The 21,170-nt window shown below is 37.5% G+C and overlaps 2 protein-coding genes across 15 annotated transcripts in view; one reads left to right on the forward strand and one right to left on the reverse strand.

The window, feature by feature from the left end:
* The window catches only part of PRLR (prolactin receptor), a 153,086-nt gene extending 134,252 nt beyond the window's left edge, over nucleotides 1-18,834 (reverse strand). The window contains exons 1-2 of the mRNA XM_032676670.1: nucleotides 18,660-18,834; nucleotides 16,693-16,776 (exon numbers count right to left, since the gene is read on the reverse strand). The gene's annotated coding sequence lies outside the window, so the exon portion shown is untranslated. The remainder of the gene's footprint in view (nucleotides 1-16,692; nucleotides 16,777-18,659) is intronic.
* A 225-nt stretch (nucleotides 18,835-19,059) lies between these two features.
* The window catches only part of SPEF2 (sperm flagellar 2), a 76,380-nt gene continuing 74,269 nt past the window's right edge, over nucleotides 19,060-21,170 (forward strand). For 13 of the 14 annotated variants that reach the window (XR_004354404.1, XR_004354403.1, XR_004354402.1 and 10 more), the window contains exons 1-2: nucleotides 19,060-19,174; nucleotides 20,897-20,999. Coding sequence is in view for 10 of the 14 variants with exons in the window: in XM_032675009.1 (XP_032530900.1) it covers nucleotides 19,117-19,174; nucleotides 20,897-20,999 (161 nt within the window). In the remaining 4 variants the exon portion in view is untranslated. Of the gene's footprint in view, nucleotides 19,175-20,895; nucleotides 21,000-21,170 lie in introns of those variants that run through there. The other variant, XM_032675015.1, reaches the window with a different exon arrangement.

Below are 21,170 nucleotides of genomic sequence, written 5' to 3' on the forward strand. Positions count from 1 at the left end.
AAGAAAAAGAAACTCTTATTACTCCCGTAAGTTAATCACTATAGGTATCATAAGGAAATACATTGTTTTCATGGGCACTTTGCATAGGCTGTTCTATTTCAACTTCCACAACACTACCAATCTATCTTTCTGTAATTGTTGCCTACATCCTTTCCCTCTGGTTAGCAAACCCTACCTTCTACATTCTTCCAAGTTCTATTAGCACTGCCACTATCTCAAACCAAGTGACTTTCTATCATCCTCCAGCTTCCTTGTTGTTTCCTGTCCCTCACATGGCTCCCAATACTAACCTTCTCATTCGCTCTGCTCTTGAAATCACCTTCCCAGTTACATGGAATCTGTTTTTCAGATAGAAATGCTACACTTGTAATGGAAAGTGGCTTAACTTTCACTTTTTTAATATAAAGTGACAGGATACCTCCTGCCTGTACATTAACTTCCGTACGTGCAATACATATATTGTACTCTTGCAGTATTGGTCCTTTTCATAATTTTTCTTCTTATTTAACAGTAGGAAGACATTCAGCTTTTACCAGGCCTGCATTTTGCAAATGTTAGTGGTAACGTCTGAGTCAATAAAACGGTACTTCCAGAAGAGGTGGCTTCCCTGTCATGGAGATCATTTTACTGGAAGTAGCACTCACTATCTTGGAAAAAGGATGGAAAACATTAACAGAAAATGATGCATTAATGGAAAAACTCAAGAAAAAATGAACAAGTACCTCCTTAAATCTTTCTGAAGGGTACAAAACAGCATATTTGCCATCCCTTGTTGTCACAAAAATTATTTAATAATTTATCATATCAACTGGCTAGAACATACCTTGGGGCTTCTATTCCCCAGGGAAATAAAATTTTGACTCAGTCTGGTTCATAACGGATCACATTAGTTAAGCCACGCCATTGCGATGGCTAACAGCCAAATTTCTGTCCCAATCATACACTCAGAAGTGTAATGATGATGGATCTGCTGTGTTATTCACCCACAAACTGTCACTATTTGATTAATCTATTGTGTTAATTATTAATGCAAATAATACTATCTGCAAAGACAGATATGCATAGTTTTTGTCATTCTTGTCTCAGAGATCACAGAAGCTAATTTAATGGAAAACAAATAATTAAAGATAGTGTGATTACATCTGCACAACTTTTGATAACTGGCTGGTGCAGAAATCTCTGCTGCATATTTCAAATGGCAGATTAATAAAGATGATGGAAAAGGTGCAGCTGTTTGTTTCATAAGCAAATCTACGTTTAAATGCAATTAAGGATTTAAACTAGTATTAGTTTTAATATTAACTGCCACAAAGCTTTAGCCCAATTAATGTCTGAAGAACAATTGGCATTATCTACAGATCACTATTGATATTGATAACTTGTACTAAAATTGCTGGAGAGGATTAGTTAAATGATACAATTGTTCCACATTCCCTTTTTGGTTCTGTTTTTATTCCAGGTAGATTTAAATAAGGCAAAAGGAAGGAGCTGAATTTAGGAAGAAAGCTACAGCATTACAAAGTAAACCGTATCATATATACCAAAATCATTGTTGGTTTTACATACACCTCTTCAGGCTTTCAGAGTTTTCAAAATAACTGTCTGAGTAAATTCAGTTCAGCATCTAGATGATACTTCAAAAGTGCTTCTAAGTCTTAAGAGGCATCTGCTCAGGGCACAGTATACCCATACATTGATACTTCTCTTTAAAATCCAGACCAAACACTTCAGGGATTGAGATTGTTATCATGATGCTTTCCTATTTTCAATTCATTTTTGACTGAGTAATTGCAAAGATAACTTCTTCAGGTCACTGAATCTCCTCTGATTCCAAGAATAAAATCTCATCACACACGGGGAACAGTAAGAAAACAGCAGCAAGGCAGAGGCAACCAAGTCTCTATAACTAAAACATCCCTCAAAGACATTTAGACCTGACCATCAGAGTATCAAATCACCATCTTTGATGATGCAAATAAGGAGTAAGGGAAATGAATAGAAATTAATTGTATATACTCATATTCCTGTATTCACTTATTTATCTTTTCATTCTGGGACTGCATGGTTTGGTATGTCTGACAGGAATATTACTTCCCGTGATGGGGGGAAGGTGAGTATTGAGGGGAGGAAATGCATTTTGTTTAGTGTTTGAGAAGTACTGCTTCTGCCTTTCATGCTCCTTAGAGGCTAATCCAGTAGTCTTACAGGTATACCATTCCTTATTAATTTAGAAAAGGCTCACTTTTTATGGTTGTGCCTGTAGCAAGATTTACCTTGATTTAAAAATCAGAAAAAAACTTCTTAACAGACAGCATAAATGATTACAAAGTTCACATCATCTCTCAGAGCAGGTTATTCTGCTCATACAGTTAAATTACACAGTACCAAGTCATTTCTTGTATCAGCTTACAAACTTAAAATATTTAAAACACAGTAGAAGCCATTATTTCTTTCCCAATATCACTACAATATCATTTAAAAAAAAAAGTTGGAAAACAAGCAAACAGATTTTTATGTAGGTTAAAAATTAATTTTTCCTTTCCAATATTATTGCTCTTTTTTCTTTTGACAGTGACTACTGTTAAAGTGAAGATAAAGATTTTCTCCCAGGGCCAAGAAAAGTAATTGAAAGTTACATGTCAATCCCATTTTCATTTCTTAAAATGTACGTTTTTAAGTATGTCTTTCTTATGCAGTAAGCAGAAACCATTAAGTAAGTGTGGTGGTGCATCCCCCTGCTGCCTTCCCCTCAGGCCACACTATGATCTCAGAATTGCTCATTAGGCCTCAGCCTTGACAAACAACACCAGCATTAGGCCCCTCTTGAGCTTATCAAAACCACCGTCTGCTCCCAGGAACTAGTGCAGTCTAACAAGCTCCTGTATTTAACAAACAGCCTTGGAAACTTATTTTTCCTGTCTGGAACAACATATTTGTAACCAGAGAAAGTTACTGACCCAAATCTTGGCCAAGATGAAAATTATTATGACTTAAGCCAATTCTCTTGCAACCCTATAAACAGCAGTCCTTAGCGAGACTCTCCTTTCAGGAGGAATTTCTTCATAGAGAAGGCTGTTAAACATTGGAATGAATTGCCCAGGGAGGTGGTGGAGTCACCATCCCTAGAGGTGTTCAAGAAACAACTGGATGTGGCACTCGGTGCCATGGTCTAGTTGACGAAGTGGTGATTGGTCACAGGTTGGACTCAGTCTCACAGGTCTTTTGCAACCTGAATGATTCTGTGACTGAGCTCTTCTGGCTGCAGTGAGCTGTAACCAGCATCTCCCTCTGAGTGAGATGACTCTCAGAGCCAGCAAACTCTCAAGTTTGCTCTACTTGAAGGATCATCAGATGCCTATGATGGATCCTGGGCTGATACCCCCACTTTTTGAGCCTCAACCCTTTGTCCATTGAGAAGACACAAAGGCATCCGACGTGAATACTTCGTGAATTCGAGGGGAAGTTTTCACAGGTGAATACCTTGTACATACTTATTCAGGTTTCTGTGTCTGTGAGTGTGAATAATCTCAGGTAAATGTACTATGGATGTTGCTCTCCTAGATTCTTAAGTACTTTAGATTTGTAAGTTACTGTTGTGCCTACAGTAAATTCTATAGAAACTTTTGTTAGATTGTTTAAATACAGATTAAGTGCTGTTAAGGCCTAAAGTATTGGTCAAGTCTGGGGCTAAGTTTGGCAAATGGTCCACTTTGAATCTTGTGACTCAATGGGAGTGTCTCTCTTATTCCTCTTGATCTTTACCTTTCCTATCCCTACCCCTTCTCCATTCCCAGCCTCCATGTAGATCATTTTTGGCTGTGTTGCCGTAGGATTTAGGTGCTGAAAAAATCTCCAGAGCAGTTAATTAGGGGTGAGATAAGAAAGGGTTTATTTGCCAAGGCTAAGATGTTACAAGACGCGCGCCCCCCTGCCCGAGAGGTTACATTTTATAATACCATCCATCCAATCCCAGATGTGTCCACCCAGTGGCCTTTACTCTTGTGCGCCCCGGGGTCCACCCCCTTAAAATGGGTCTGGGGTGCGTTTCGGGACCACCTACTTCATCACCTTCACCATCATCAGAGCACAAAGGGTACATAGTTACCTAACTCTTAACTTCATTCTGTGGTTTAGGCCCAGATAGGCTGTTCTGTCAACTGTCTAGGCCTTGCCTTGACAAAAGACTAAACATTTCTATTAGATTTGGGGCTATGAGTGATATAGGGAGGATAGAATGGGGTAAGAGGGTTAAGGAATGTATAAACAAGGGTACTGGAGGAAGGGAAAGGGACAAGGGACAAAGAAGGGAGGGTTTCTGCTTTTAAAACCTACTTATAAAACTTACAAGTATTACAAATATTAGAAAAATAAAAAAACCATTAGGGGCTTAAGGTATCAGTTGATTTTAGTTTTAGATTGAATGATTTTAGGTTCTAGTCCAATTTTTCCTCTGTGTGCTTTAACCATCTAGTAAGTAGAGTGAACCTTGCCAACAAACTTTGTCGCACTGTTGCTTTAATATTAAACCTGCTTTTGCTCATACCTTTGCTGATGATTCTTTGAGCGACCTTAAAACACTCATTCACAACACTAAGGTAGTAATGATGAATATTTTCTCACAACTCTAGAGTACAGATATCTGTAATACTATGTATGTATATACATGAGTTATATATGTTTGCATATAGATACGCATATACATTAAAATATATTCACTAAAATTTATTCTGAAACATTGAAAACATTTATACACATGATCTATCAATGTTTAAAAAACCCCAACTATGATATAAATACATATTTGCCTTTACAATCAGATGACCTGCTTCCAAAATTTAATGTTAAGAGTGTAAAAAACCACATTCTTGCAGAAACTAGGTAGTTCATGTATTTTCCATTACAGAAAAGTATACAAAAACAATCAAGCAAAAATATACCAAAATTATGTAAAAACATGCATGATAACATTTAATTTAGCACTGAATCTAAAATAATTCAAAGGAAATTCAGAAACTTAAGATATACAATAAGTAATTTAACAGCAAAAGTACAGGTAAAATTTTAAAGGCTATATAATGGAAAAATACTCTTACAGACTGACTGGACTGGGATTAAAGTGAGAAATAGATAATAATATAGATAATAACAATAGATAATAAGAAGGGAAAGAACAGGAGAGCACTAGACTGATGACACTATTCTAGTTTGATTTCTTTTAAGAAAACATCTTACAAACTAACTTAAAATCAAAGAATACAGCTTTAAAAGACTGCAACACCATAGTCACTTCCAATGATTTAAGACAATTCAATATCAAATATTCAGAAGACATTCCTGAATTAAGAAAAACTTGATATTCACTGTAGTTAGCAAAAAAGACAATTTCGATGAATTTGCCCAGAGAGGTTGTGGATGCCCCATCCCTGGGAGTGTTCAAGGCCAGCCAGGTTGGATGGGGCTTTGAGCAAAACTGGTCTACTGGAAGGTGTCCCTGCCCATGGCAGGAGGCTGGAGTGAGATGACCTTTAAGGTCCCTTCCAACCCAAAGCATTCTATGGCTTTATGAAATCTCACCAAACATACTAAAGTTAAGACCAAAGAAAAGGTTGTTGGGCAAGACCACCAAAGCATCACAGTTAGGCAGCAACAAATACGGTCTACATTGGCTGCAACTGCTGGTTTAAACTGTTGTGATTTCAGAGATTGTCTCTCAGTTAAATGATAGACTACATCCCATTTTTGTAGGGACAACAGAACAACTGGATAGCTCAGTCTCCATTTTTGGATAGCACACATACTAGTTTACATGATAATTAGTCCCATGTTATATTAACTGATGAGCTGCTACAGATAAAACATGTTTAAAGTCAAATTGCAAACTAAGAAAGAAAAAATAAACTAGAAAATATGGTTTAATCTCCACTTCGCACATGTTCTCAGGCATCATCATCTCTTGTATTTAACTCCTATAATAAATGGATTTCTGAGTCACGGCGATGCAATAAACAGTAATTACTAGCAATAACTGTAAATTACAACATATAATTTTCTACTTCACTTAAACATATAGTCTGCCTATATAAGCCACCAAAGAACCACACCTGTCACAAATGAGATCCAGCATATTTATTATAATGTTAAGTCAGACTGGTTCCTAATGATTTAGCAGCTGGCATTTTGCTGCAAGAACTACTGTTTTGTGTCCCAGCATTTGATTTTATTTTCTTTAAAAAATAAGTATAAAATGGATCTACCACAAAGCGAATTAAATAACAAAGAAGCTCCCAAACTGGAGGAAAAAAACTCACAACCCAAACTCCAGAATTTCATATTATAACCAATTTGAAATTGTAAATAAAAAATACTAAATTGTGTAAGAACAGAAACTAAACTGCTCACATAAATGAAAAACATTTCCTAAGTTTGCAACTTGACTGAAAGTAAATCTTCAAATTAAATGGTACAGCACTCTAGCCAAAATATTAAAGGAAAATAAAAATACTGTAAATAGATTACACTGTATCTCAGCAACAAACTACTATGTATCTGTTCAAGTCAGGAGTTGTAACAGTATAAACAGACATCTTACTGGAGCATGAAAAACATAGTCTCATTAAGCCTCTAGGTGTGTTCGACTGGGATACAAAAACGGTAAATGTAGCCATCTTTCTGTTAAAATAACTCATCATGAAATTTTTTCTTAGATTTTTAGGTTACAAACATTTTAAAGATTGAGCAAGCAAATATATCAACATTCTCCAGCTAAGCGAATAGCCCCCACTTTAATTCTCTTTTCACTCAGAAAAACCTATTGTTTTCTTACTGCTTATTAATGGACTCTGAATTAAAAGGCCTGTGCTTTCTCTCTTTTCTTATTCTACTGTGTTTTGGTTTTGGTTTTTTTTTTGTTCTACAACTTCATACCTAAGATTCTAGTGAAAACGGTGACCTTTTTTTTCCCAAAAAAAGTTAATCAGAACCTTTTCTTCTAATTTGTTGACACTCAGGTTTGCTAGCCATTGCTTGCATTCTCTGGGAAAGTGGCATTGCTATTCTATAAAGCATGTCCCATCCAGAAAAACCACTTTAATGAGAGTTGCTTCAATAGTGGTTGTGTAATCTTTATCCAGAACCTGATTATTAATGATTTTATCTTACTGCTTTGCATACTTTCTAGCTTGAAGGTGTTGAAATATTTCCAGGCTCTCAATGTGCCAGCAATACAGCATCCATGTGTTTCATATTACATAATGAAAGTGTTTATCATACATCAGTAGTTTTTGAAAGATTGTGATAAATCTAGGTTCACTAAGCCATATGATAGCAAATTTCTGTTTATCTTAACAAAACTGAAAGTTAGCAAAGAATATGTTCACCTGTTACTTGCTGTGATATATCTGTCTTTTGAAGCTGCCCATAAAGACAATACTTCACAAAATCACAGGGATGACATTTTAGGCCCTTAAGCTTAATTTCTTTGATCCCCAAGTTACACTTCACACATAATTTTTTCACTGTAAATATCTTTTTCTGACTGCTGTAGATCAGTAGATTGATAAAGAGCCGCTGACAGTATTTGTTACACTTTATAATCCTAAGATAAAATTATTTCCCTTAAACTTACACATCATCTTCTTTCTTTTGTAGAGGAATCCTATATACTTAGATTAGGAGTTTTACTTACATTGCCAAGACCTGATGTAAAAGTCATCATAATATCACAGAATCATCAAGGTTGGAAGAGACCTTCAAGATCATCTAGTACAACTGTCAACTCAGTACCACCATAATCATCTCTAAAACATATGCTCAAGTACCATATCCAGATGTCTCCAATACAAAACCTTTGTGGAAAAAGGAATGACTTTTACAGATTGACACATATATGTAAGAATTTTTGGTCTTCTGGTTTTTCTGAAAGATGAAATGTATATAAAAAGAAATGAAATCTCAGCTGAGTAAAGCAGTAAAAAAGTCCTTTCTTCAGTGAGGAAACAGGACAATTTGGAAAGATGAGGGATAGAAGAAAGAAACATGAAGGATGATGAGGTCTTGTACAGCAGAAAACAAAAGCTGACAGAAATAAAGATAATATGCTTCCCAAGTACTCAGAAAGTCACACAGACAGTTGTCGATAACAATTACAGTAATATCAGTTGAGTTGAGTAAGAAGGAGGAAGACAGGATCATACCAGAAAGAGAGGCTGGAGAAATATTAGTGAGATTCAGCTATGGTCTGAAATGGAAATTCTCACAGAAGTACAGTGGGCTTTTTACTACTTTTATTGTTGGGAATTTTGCTCTTTCACACAACAGGGTTCAAACTGTTATTCCATTCATCTCCCAAACACTGCTCCAGACAATTCCAATTACAGCATTAAGAATGTAACTGTAATAGACACTATACCTAGGTATCTAAAGTATACATACACACCTCCAAATATCTCTTGCTGAGGCAAACTGTAATTGCTAACTCCTTATAAAGATTTGACACCTCTATTATTTAGTAACTACTTCATTTATTTTTCCATTATTTGTCCTGAATTTCCTGCAGTTTATCACCTCGCAAAATGTGGTTTTTTCTGCTTGTTAAATTCCACATTACAGTTTATAGCACGATAAACCATGGCTGAACCACACCTGCATACTGAGAACACCATAAGGGATCCTCCCTGAAAATGAGTGATCAACAAGAAAGTCCTCTTCACTAATAAGGATATCTTCATCATAGACAAAACAGAAGCTATAAAGATGAAGGGAAAAAACCTAAACATATTAAAAAAATTGTGTTATACAGACAGAGACATAGTACAGAGAGATTCAACAAAATAAAATTCAACAAAATAAAAGTGCAACAAAATAAAATGTTAGAATTACTGAAAAACTACACCTCTAGCACTTGCTGTACTATGTGCTGACATGTTATACACAGGACAGAAATACCTACTTTAATCTTGCAAAAAGGTTGTAAGCAGTAGTTCACAAATACTAAGTGATGGAGACAATAGAAACAAACTATCTAAATATCAAAAACCATCATGAGGAAAGCAATATTACTTCCTCTATTTCACAAAAAGCAAGCCAGAGATACTTATTAAAAACTGATAGACCAACTCTCGTCCTTTTGCAGAAACAAGATCATGTATGACAAATTCAAAACCAGGACAGGACAGGACAACGGAACAGAAAGAAACCAAAAAGAATATTTCAGTTGGAAGAGACCCAAAAAATATTTCAAGAAGTTGTATTTGTATAATTATTCAAATGTAACATCACGATGGAAGAAAAGCATTATTAATTTCATTTAAAATTCAGGGAAAAAGTAATTATTTTATTTTCATTAAAATAAGTAATTTTATGGGAAAGAAACTACATTGCAGCAGTAAGAAAGCAATAACTATTTTATTATTAGTCATTTGAAACACTGATCATTGTGTTTGCAAAAGAGCTTTCAAAATCACTGAATGTTTTAAAAAATATTTAAAAGCATATGCATGTGCATGCCTGTACACAATCTACACATAATTTTTCTAATAAATCTTCATTTATTTGCATTTTGGTTATGCTGACCATCCTATATCTGGTTATTCTCTCACCATGAAACTGAAACAGCTAAAACATTCATTAAAAGGGATTGTTGAACAGAAGATCTCCAGGCAGCTAATCACAAGAAGCACTTGTGTAACTCCAGAAACAGAATTATATGAATCTTAGGTATCACGTATCATATTATTCATTATATAATTAAATTTTATTTACATAGCCTATACACATACTGGGATAAATCTGATGCCTTAAAGCCTGTCAGGGATGCTTATTTTTTGTTTAAAAATTAAAACTATTTTTCTGTGCTTTATCTGGCCCATTCAAGTAATATCATGCATTAATCTGTCAAAAAAAAAAGAAAGAAAAAAAGAAAAAAAAGAGAAATCAAACCAAAGTACAGAATTTCTTTGATTTAATATAACTTAAAATGCACTTGTCTCTTAGTGGCTTGAGCCTTTTCTTACTCCAAATATGATAAAGAACTATAAGCTCGTAGAAACCAAAACCATCTACCTAAATCTTAGAATGACACCTTTCTCTAAATGGAGGATAAGGACTACTCTGTTTTTACATGACTCTTCTGAATTGACTGTGAGTCTACAGCAGATATCAGCTTTAGTGAAAGAATTTTCTACTGCTATCCAATGGTAAACAGACCAAAAAACAGATTAAGTCCACTTCATTTACATATTTTATTAATTACCATTAAGCAAATTCTTGTCACAGAAAATGTCACAATTTTCATGTTTAAAATGGAAAATAAGTAAGATTTTATTAAATTGAATAGCAAGAACTTTATTCAAGGTTACAGTAAATCTTCAAATCCTCTAGTGAACGGAATTTCAAAGAAGAAATTCAACTAGAGAGTTACCAGTGTTTGTATAAGAAAACATCAAATATCAGTAGATACCAACTATTTTAACTGCAGTCAAAATAGCTGTTTTGAATAGCGCAGCTTGAGCATCTGTATCTGTTATTGTAAAAGAGAAGTAGCAGTATGGTGAGAGGTAAAAAGGACAGAGGGTAGAATGAGCTTTACTGTCAGAAACCACCAGTGAAAACAAGAGTCACCTCTCTGCTGACACTGAAGACAGGTCTATCTGAGCATATACTCAGAAAAATGCTACTTCAAATTCAGAAGAGGCAGGAAGAAAACAGTGCATTCCGGGTATTGTTCATGATTCACTCTGACAAATGCTGTTCCTGTGCTGCTAAAAAAGAACTTGTAATTGATATAATTTGTTTGGAAGCATTCATTCTGTTTAAGAGGATAAACACACCGACAACTAGTTGAGCTGCAGGTGAGAAAACAGTTTTCAAAACCCAAGGGTAAAACAAGATGTGCCAGACTTTGAACATAAATTGTGTAAGATAAATCAGAACTTGTAACATATGTTCAGAATAAGGCACAATATAGATATAAACACAGGACAATTATGCAGATTTGAGGATAAATAATCAATGGTTTTGCAAGGTACTTAGGAAACAGATTTTCTGTCTAGTCATGAGGGTTTTTTTAAAGCTGACACATTCACCAACTGGCTTAGTGTGTACCTGACAGCCCAACCATGATTTTCTTGGGGTTTAATTTTAAATCTCATTCACAAGACCTTTCTCTGGGATTAAGCAGAATATCTACCATTCCTCTGGGGAAGTAATTTCAAAACTGTAATCCACAAAAACACTAAGATGCCTAGATAGGCAAGCGTCAAACATCCTTATACCAAAGAGCTCAAAAAGTGCTTGTACAAAAGGAACAGTTGAAGGGGTGCTGGCCTACCACTCTCCAGATGATTCAAATGAACAAAAGGGATAAACTATTGCCATTGAACATAAAGAGCAATTTTAACAGTTTCTACCAACACTTTGAAGACTGAAGAGAATAGAGAATGATTAGAGTTCTACTGTAGAAATCTGATGTAACACATAATTCAGAATGTGTATAAATTACTTTCAAAACAAAATGTACCCATAAGCCTTGATAGGATAAAAGGATTAGGGTTGTAGATGAAAAGGAGAAGACACATCATCAAATGTGAAGACCTGAGGAATATGAAGAAAGAAATAAATGGAAATATACGGGTCAGAATAATTCTGATTGCAGGAGAGAATAAGAATCAATGGAGCAAAAGGAGCTGGAAATGGGAATAAAAGGTAGAACAGTTGAAGAAAATCAGAGGCAGAGTAGCACTATTTTAGAGTCTTACTACTGGTGTGAACACAGAACATGCTAGATTGTTACATGATTTGAAGTGATCCATCAGTAATAGTAAGGCAGTAAATGCTTCACCATGACAGTGACTAAATTATAATTTCTGTTATTTGTTTAAAATGCTTATTTTTGCCACAACATAAAGCATGAACAGTTGGATGGCTTTTTTTTGCATCTTTCACTAGGGCCTGTGTTCTGTCATTCTGTATTAAACTACACTTTTTTACAGAATTTCACTTAAGACAGACTTTTTCTTCTTGACCAAATCTTCAAGTCAGAGTGCATGCAATCAAAAAAGAAACTGCTTATGAATAATTCAACAATTTTGTTAAACTAAATTGTATTTTGGTGACCATTAAGCAGAAGCACAATACTATCCCCGTCATTATCAGCAACTCTTATGCTCAAGAAGAAAAGAAAACATCTGTTGGAATCAGCCTCAGAACAAATTTATGCAGGTATAAGAGAAAAGAAATGAGCAACTTGAAAGGTAAATCATTACTGTAGAAAAGAAGCTACATTCCGTGTACTAGCATTATCATGCCATGATGTACCATTAATTTACTGTTAAAAGATGCAAATGGGCATGTTAGCCCACAGTCTCTCCTTTGTCGAGCTACATCAACATCACTTTAATTTTAACTATTTAATTGATCACATTTACCCTAATTAGCTAAGCAGTGTGAATTAAAGAACATTTCCGAAAGCCTGATGTTCTACCAGGAACTCTTCCAATGTACAGCATGCTTGACCAATGTTCTCATTCAACATAATGAGAAAGAACAACTATCCAAGGCTTTTAAGTGCTGGCATTTGTTGCAAGGACGCTAGCCAAATTCCAGATCACTTAGTTACATTATGCATACTTGCATTCCTTCTCTATTCCAAAACAGACACATTATTCTTAATTTTATACCCTAAAAACATAATTGAACAGAATTGTTGGTACACAATAGCTGTACTATTTCTAAAAGAAAAAGCAGTTGCATTTCAGTAGCATCCAAAAAGATTCTAGTTACATTACATGCATTCTTTCATAATGCTACACAAAAGCTACAGTGAAAGACCACAAGACAAATGGTGCACAGTTAATAAGCATTTATTGAATGACAAAATAATAACTGATGAGGCCTTGTGAGTATTCCAAATAATACTCAAAATATTTCAGACCATTGTATATAAAGTAATCCAACCATAAAATTACATACTCACAATTTGTAGCTGTCTAGAAAAATCTGATTTATTAACTTGATTTGTACCTAGCAGAAACACTATGCCAGAGTCTGAATTAAACTGTGCATGACAAAAATGAACCATCTGAACTTTCCTTACTACTTAGTTGCCTTGTTTTCTTTTTTAAACAGCCAGTTGGAGAGAGCTTTCGTTCCTCCACACCACGCATGCAACCATTCTTTGCATAAAGGAATGACTACAAGAAAAACGTTCACATAATTTTAGTTCTGTTTTATGACACAGATGTGTGTGTGGATGCAGGCAATTACCGGGTTGACTAAACCCATCCTTTGACAGTACGTTTTATATACAATTTCCTAAGGTAGAGAAACAGTGAGTCAGAATTTCAAGGAGTCTGTTCAAGCCATAGAACTAAGGCAATTTGTGTCATCATGATTCCCTTTGTTCCATCCCTGATAGAATCCTCTTCTTGACTACTTATCTGTACCAGTCACATTCCTCGATGAATTTTATTCAGTTTCAATTTCTAATCTCCAACTTTTTTTACCCCTGCCTACTACTCCTACTATCTCATTGAGGAATCATGGAACCCCCCACCCACAATCTCCAACTTTCTGATAGAAAAAAAATTACCATACAGGAAAGAAAGTGGTAATAAATCCCAAAATAAACTATAAAGAAGAATGAGATGCTCAGAAACAGGTAATCAAATTCAGTGGCATCCCAGTAATGTCTTCAAAACAAAGATGTCTTTAATTGCTCATTCTTTTGTTTCACACACTTGCTTAAAGCTGTATCTACATGCCAGTCTCTAATTCCCCCATAATTTATTGTGTCCTTAAGACATGTATGTATTCATTATTCAGGGAGGGTCTAATGATCTTTGTACTTCCTTTTATTCTGCTTATGTGAATTTTCAATCTGTCAGGCAGTTTGTTTTTTTATTTCCATCGTTTATACTCAGTTTTTACTGTTCCAATGCTTTTTGTAGAAAGTGCTCCTTTGGTCTTGAAATGGTTAAGAAACATTGTCTACCTTAAAGTTACAGAATCTTTTCAAAAACTTTAAATGAATGTCAGTAATCAATGGAAGTTAGTAATGCATTTTTTTAAAAAAGAAAAAAAACAAACCACCAAAAAACCCACTCTATTTTACTTAGTTTGTCTTAAAGCATCAATCAATATTCAAATATTATTCAATATCATATGCCACTATCCACCATAGTGGATTGTAATTCCTGACAAATACATCACACTGGAGACACTGAACTCTTACTTGAAGCTGAAAAATCCTTCAGTCCCTGGTTTAAATGTGCAGTTGCTACAACTGAACTAAATGGAACCATATTGTCTCAGATACAACAAGCGAGTTATGGATCTCACTTAAGAAGATTAAATTATCTTCTTCCTTACTTGGTTACCAATGTGGAAAAGAATCAAAACATCAGCCAGCCACAACACTACAGCTGTTCCTCACATTGGAAACATTTTGCCCTGTCTCTTCGTAGTGCAGAACTTCTCTGCAATTCTCTTGCCTTAATCGTGCCCAGTAATTTACTGAGATTTACTCAAACTGAACCTACATACTAATAATCCACTTTGCAGTATAGAAAACAATGCACCCATTACAGTATTTTCCTGCATACTTGTAATTTGCCAGGCTGCATCATACATTCTCATCAGTATTTGAACACAGATTTGACACACTTGCTTACAATATAGAGAGATTATTTAGGCAGTAACTGCGGATCTTGCATATATATTGCATGTAGCCGCATCAGCATTGCCAAGTGGGGGACTTTTTTTTACAGGACTGCTACAGCAGATTCACACCCCAGCATTCCTTGTGCAGATAATAAAAAAAGCAGAATAAGTCATATTAACCACAGTTAATATGAGACACATTTGTGTCTAGAGACACAACCTCACAACTGGGGTAGAGAGAAAACAAAGATAGGCAGTAAATGTGAATATAAAATATATCTATTATATAGCTCTTGGAAGCAAGATAGCACTTAAAGCATCAGTTCAACCTGCAAGTCAGATGCCTCATACTCTCGTTTAAAAATAACAGAACAGCTAGAGAACTGCAGAGGATGCAGCTTCAAAATAACAATGTACTTCTTCACATAATGAAGGGTAACCTAATTTGTTCATATAAGTCCAGGTTAAGTTATGGAATTCCTTACCACAGTCCACTGTCAATATTAAACATTTACAGAGGTTTAGAACTGTCTGCATGTGCTAATGGAAGGAAAAATTAATTGTACTATCTTATGTAGATGCATAAAGTCCTTTATCACAAAAAGTGATGGTAGAGACAACATTCTGTATGGCAACATTGTATATGCTAACAAGTATATAGTACTAGTATAAGATTTCCCTTCATTTCTTCCCTGGAATTTGTTATTGATCATTGTCAGAGAGAGGAGACTGAACTAGACAAACATGACCTCTGAATCAATATAGCTGTTTTCTTGTGGCAACAGGGAAACTCAAGGCAGAAATCAGAACAGGCTTCCAGAGTAGTGCTGTTCTAAGAGCCAATATGGGCAACAGAGCTGAGAGGTGCATGAAGCAAGAAGCTGTGGAAATGCGGCGTAAGCACAGTCCTCAAGGTCATGACTTCTTTAGAGTTTGATCCTTTTTTGTCCTCAGGTATGAGGACCCAGAGGTGACCAGAGAAGAGTCTGTGAGGGATGAATATAGTTAAAATTAAGTTTCAAAGAGAACATGATCATTTGATCATGTCAGAGTGGGTAAATAACATTAAGTAAAATGAATAATCAAACTAGAGAGGGAAAAGTGAAAAGAAGCTCTAGGAGGAGAGGAGGCTATTTAGCCCTGTTGTAAATTCCCAGGAGAGAGAAGAAGCAAACAACATGAACCATAACACTGCAATAATTATACTTAGGTATATTTATAAAGAATCCTGTTGATGCAGCAACAAATTCTGGTGCACAAAAAGGAAGCTCCTGAACCCACACATGCTTTAATTACTCTGTATCAGTTTAGTGCTATTACTGTTTGTACAGATTCAATCTAAATGGAATTTGATTTGAGAATTCAGGTACTGTTCCATTTGACTTTTCTTAATCTTCGTTGTATTAAATTGTAAATAATTCCTCCTAATTAACTCCCCCTTCAGTTTATTATCTTGAACATGTTGAAGAATTTTGATCGTCCTTTTGTGATAACACTGAAGTTTATGGATAATCACTTTTAAAACCGAATTTTGCCCTCTTGTTCTTCATGCATACCACTATATGTCCATGTTATTCAAAACTAAAGTACAAAAAAGCTGTAGGCTTGATTATATTTTAAGATCCTTTTTCTGTTCTTCATATATGCAGATGATCCCCAACACCTCAATTTCTGTGCTCAACAGATTGTTGTCTGATGTCTTCTATTCCTTTGACTATTATAAATTCAGCCTATGGACAATCCTCTCCTCTTTCTAAGCAAATCCATGAGAAGATGTATTAAGTTTAAAATAAAGACAAAGTTTTATGTGAAAAATCCATATGCATGCCACAATCTAGTATTGCTGTCTAAAATCTACACCATTCAAAGTACAGAGTCCTCTGAAAAATCAGTTTGGAATGCTCAGGATATTCCAACTGGAATTCCTAGCAAAATTTAGGTATAAGTAAAAAAAATTAAAAAACTAAGAGAACACAGAAAACGCCCATTTAAAAATACTGGTGTTTTCAGCAAGGGTAGAATTAGGGAAACACTTACCTTATTTGTTGTCTGCTAGAATTTTCCTTTAAAAGCTGTCTGGACTGAGCTTTCACAGTGCAGAACAAAGACATCTTCCAAAGTCTTAAATTCAGGGAAAGAATAAAGTAAAATTTGATTAATACATTATCCTATCACTACCCAGAATTCTGAAAGAAAGCTACATTAATTTGTTAAGAGTTAAGACAGATTTAAATGAAACAACCATCCACTACTGAATTTAAATATGAAATTCCATGTTTCTCATAATTCTAGCTTATCTGAATAAGATTTACTATGTCATCTCAGCAGATAGAACAACCCATGTTATTTTAAACTAAATCAAGTGTTTAGAAATTCACTGAATATGATAATAAAGTTGAAAGACTACATTCCATAAGGAAAAAACCTAGAGACACAGGAAGTACCAGCTTTTTAAAGTCAGAGGTGATATGGAAAGAAGTTCTATACTTAATATAAATCAGTTCTGGTTTGCATGTTTTAAATCAACATAAACTTCTTAAACAGTTAATGACTATGTGCAGCAACATATAACTATATATAAACATAAATAAATATACATTGATTTCTAGAGCTAAGGAAAAAATTCCATGAGAAAGCTAAAATACATTTTTTCTTCGCACTCTGACATATCAGAAAAACACCCTTGCGATAGTAGATATACCCACTACTAGTGAGTAGTATTACTATTTTCATACTACTGCTACCATTTTCATGCTACTATGAAATAGTAGCATGAAAATATTAAAAATTCTCCCCCTAAAGTGTGGGTATTTTTATACCTTCAGATATACACAAAACTTCGAATCTTTAGAAGAATATAAATATTAATTTAAATATCTGCCTTGAAAGTACTTCCCCTCCTGAAGTTTCCTGTTACTTCATTCATTCATGTACCACTAATTCTATACTGACCTTTTCAAGATATATAAATACCTGGTCAGTTATACATCTATTTTTACTTATTCTCAAGGATTTAACTTGATCTGAAGCATACCCTCCATAAAAGCACAGAGATTTAATCTGAGGAATTCTGGTCCTTGTAGAGAAACAGAATTTGTAACATTCCAAGTTATGCCAACTGTTGATTATTGTCACTTTTGAAAATTACAGTTAGTTTGCTGTCAGCCTATCATTAGCCACTAGATCCTCTTGTTCCTGCCTTTTGTAGGATAAATAATCCTTTAGGATTCTGTATTGTACTGAAGGGTACCCAAAAACTAAGTAAAACATAAATCTTTTCCAGAAGAAATTGGCCAATTGAAATCCCCATGGTGTGTAGTGCATTTTCCAGATGTAGCACTAGGCTCCACAGTTTTGTCACACACGCTTCAGACAGGAGCACTGGAACCACCCATGACTGTTTCAGATTCTAAAACAAAGATGACTTAATACAAACAAAAGCTGAGCAAAGAGCCGTATCGGCAAGGCTCGTTATAAGCCCGGCTTGGCTCCCACAGGAGCAGCTGTTCTGGCACAGGGATGCTCCCCAGCCTCACACCGACAGCGCTGCTGGAAAAAGCCCTCCTCGATGTGTAGCGCACATTTGCACCGCCAGAGCCCTTCTCGGCACTTCTGGCTCTCCCTCCCCCTTTTCACGCTGCGCCAACACAGTAATTTGTGCCGTTATATGAACGGATTTAGGAAAAGCACCCTGGATTAATTTCTTTCTCCTGCTAGGCTGCGTTTCACAGAATCACAGAATCGACCGGGCGGGAAAAGGCCTCCGAGATCATCGAGTCCAACCCATGATCGGACACCACCCTGTCAACCAGACCACGGTACTGAGTGCCACGTCCAGGCTTTCCTTACACACCTCCAGGGACGGTGACTCCACCAACTCCCTGGGCAGCCCATTCCAACGTTTAAACACCCCTTCTGTGAAAAAGTTCTACCTAATGTCCACCCTTGAGCCTCCCTAATGTCCACCCTAAACCTGTCAGCCCTTTGCCCCGTGTCACCCGCACCAGCTCAGGAGCAAACAAGGCACGGCGCCGCCGAGGTCGGGGCGGAACGGGGAACTGCGGGCTGGAACACACATGGAACACGCGGCCGGAGCAGAGAGGTGTGGCAGCCCCGTGTGCCGCCAGCTCGGCACGGCGCAGGGGCACAGGGCAGGACGGGGACCGACCACCTGCCCCCGGGCACGACCCCTCCGGGACTCAGCTCGGCGGAGCCGCGCTCGGCCCCCGCCCGCCCAGCGCCTCCCCCTGGCCCCGCTGAGGGGGCGGCGGGCGCGCGCCCCGCCCCGCCGCGCGCTCACCTTCCTCCGCGCGCCCGGGCACACCCGCGGACCCGCCCGCCCGTGGCGCCTGCGCGGCACGGCCACCGCCCGCCCTGCCCCAACCGCGCAGGCGCCCCGCGCGGTCGCCGCGGCAACGGGACGCGGAGTGTGGAGGAAGCGGTGGCGGGTCCGACCCGGCCATGTCGCGTATCCTCTGCGAATGGCTGAACGAGGAGGTGAAGCTCTCCCGGCACGTCGGTGAGTGGGGCCCTGCTGCGCGGGGAGGACCGAGGGCGCTGCCTCAGAGTCGAGCCAGGGGATTCCCACCCCCACCCCCCCCGGCCGCTCCCCCGGCGGACCCGCCCGCTGGCCCGCTCCCAGGTACCGCCGCAGGTACATGTTTAGTCGTAGAATCATATAATCATCGAGGGTGGAAGAAGCCTTCAGGATCACTCAGTCCAACTGTCCGCCCCGCACTGCCATTGTGACCCCTAAACCACATCGCCCCGTGCCAGATTCAGACGCCTCTTAAACACCTCCAGGAATGGTGACTCCACCACCTTCCTGGACAACCTGTTCTAATACCTGAAGTTTTCAAGCTGAAGTAAAGTCTCCTCATGGGGCAAGTGCTCTGGGGAGACAGGACGTGCTGGAGCTTCACCTGCTAATAAGGACTCCAGAGGATAAAAAATATATTTTAATGTGTTTGGAAAGTAGTGCTTTGTTTTGTATGGCAAGTGTTGTGCTGGCGTTGCAAAAACATTTATTCTGTAAGGAAGAGGGAGCAACTGCCTGTTGATAATTAGAGCAATGGACAATCACCAACTATTTCAAGTTTAACAAGGGCAAGTACCAGATTCTGCACCTGGAATGGAGCAACCCTGGTTGTGTGTATAGACTGGGAAATGAGAGGCTGGAGAGCAGTGCCATTGAAAGGGACCTGGGGATCCTGGTTGGTGGCGATGTCATCAATTCAATGCTGAATATCAGTCAGCAGTGCTCTGGCAGCCGGGAGGGCCAGCCATATCCTGGGGGGCATCAGGCAAAGCATCACCAGCCAGTTGAGGGAGGGGATTGTCCCGCTCTGCTCTACACTGGGGCAGCCTCACCTTGAGTCCTGTGCACAGTTTGGGGCACCACAGTATAAGAAAGACGTTAAGCTCTTAGGAGCTTAATGCCCTCAAAGGAGGGCAACGGGGATGGTGAAGGGCCCTAAGGGGAAGCCATATGAGGAGTGGCTGAAGTCACTTGGTGTGTTCAGCCTGGAGAAGAGGAGACTGAGGGGAGACCACATCATAGTCTTCAACTTCCTCATGTTGGGGAAGCAGAGGAGCAGGCACTGATCTCTTCTTTGTGGTGACCAGTGACAGGGCCCAAGGAAACAGCATGAAGCTGAGTCAGGGGAGGTTTAGGCTGGATATCAGGAAAAGGTTTTTCACCCAGAGGGTGGTTGGGCACTAGAACAAGCTCCCCAGGGCAGTGGTCACAGCACCAAGCCTGACAGACTTCAAGAAGTGTTTGGACAACAGTCTCAGGCACATGGTGTGACTCTTGGTGTGTCCTACACAGGGCTGAACTTGATAATCCCTGTGGGTCTCTTCCAACTCACCGTATTCTATGATTCTTGAAGAGAAGCACATTAGATCTAGCTTTGTTTTCATTTGCATTTTGTATGGAAAATGTAGTAATCATAGTTTATAGATATTGCCACAATCTCAATGACAATGCTTATATTTTTACAATGAAAATGAGAAATTACTACCTAAAGCTGATGTTGCAAAATAACTACACGGAAAGTTTATTTATTTGTGAGTTGAAAACTGTTACTGCTAGGTCAATCTTCTAAAATTCCTCTGAATTATTTAATGAAGTTTGGACTTAGTTTTATTATAATAACAAGCTGTATTAAGATTAATGTATGAATTCTTTTAATTTTCTTATTTTTTGTAAAAAACTCAAACAAAAAACCCCAAAACTTAGTTCCAGGATCATTTCCAGAAGAATTTTCTAACGGCTACCTCCTAGGAGAACTTCTACACAAATATGGTCTTCAGGATGACTTTAAACAATTTTCACAGAGCAGGTTAGTACTTATGGATAACATGTCTCTTACATAAAGTAGACATATTTTAATATAGTATACATATTTTCTCAGAATTTGTTAATGCAGAGTGGAAAACCATGTAGAACTTAGTGAGATTTGAAACATTTTTCAGAGATTCAAAAGCTCCTTGTGTGTGATGCCTTAGTGAGT

This window comes from Chiroxiphia lanceolata, chromosome Z, assembly GCF_009829145.1.
Source record: "Chiroxiphia lanceolata isolate bChiLan1 chromosome Z, bChiLan1.pri, whole genome shotgun sequence".
NCBI classification, from domain to species: Eukaryota; Metazoa; Chordata; class Aves; order Passeriformes; family Pipridae; genus Chiroxiphia; species Chiroxiphia lanceolata.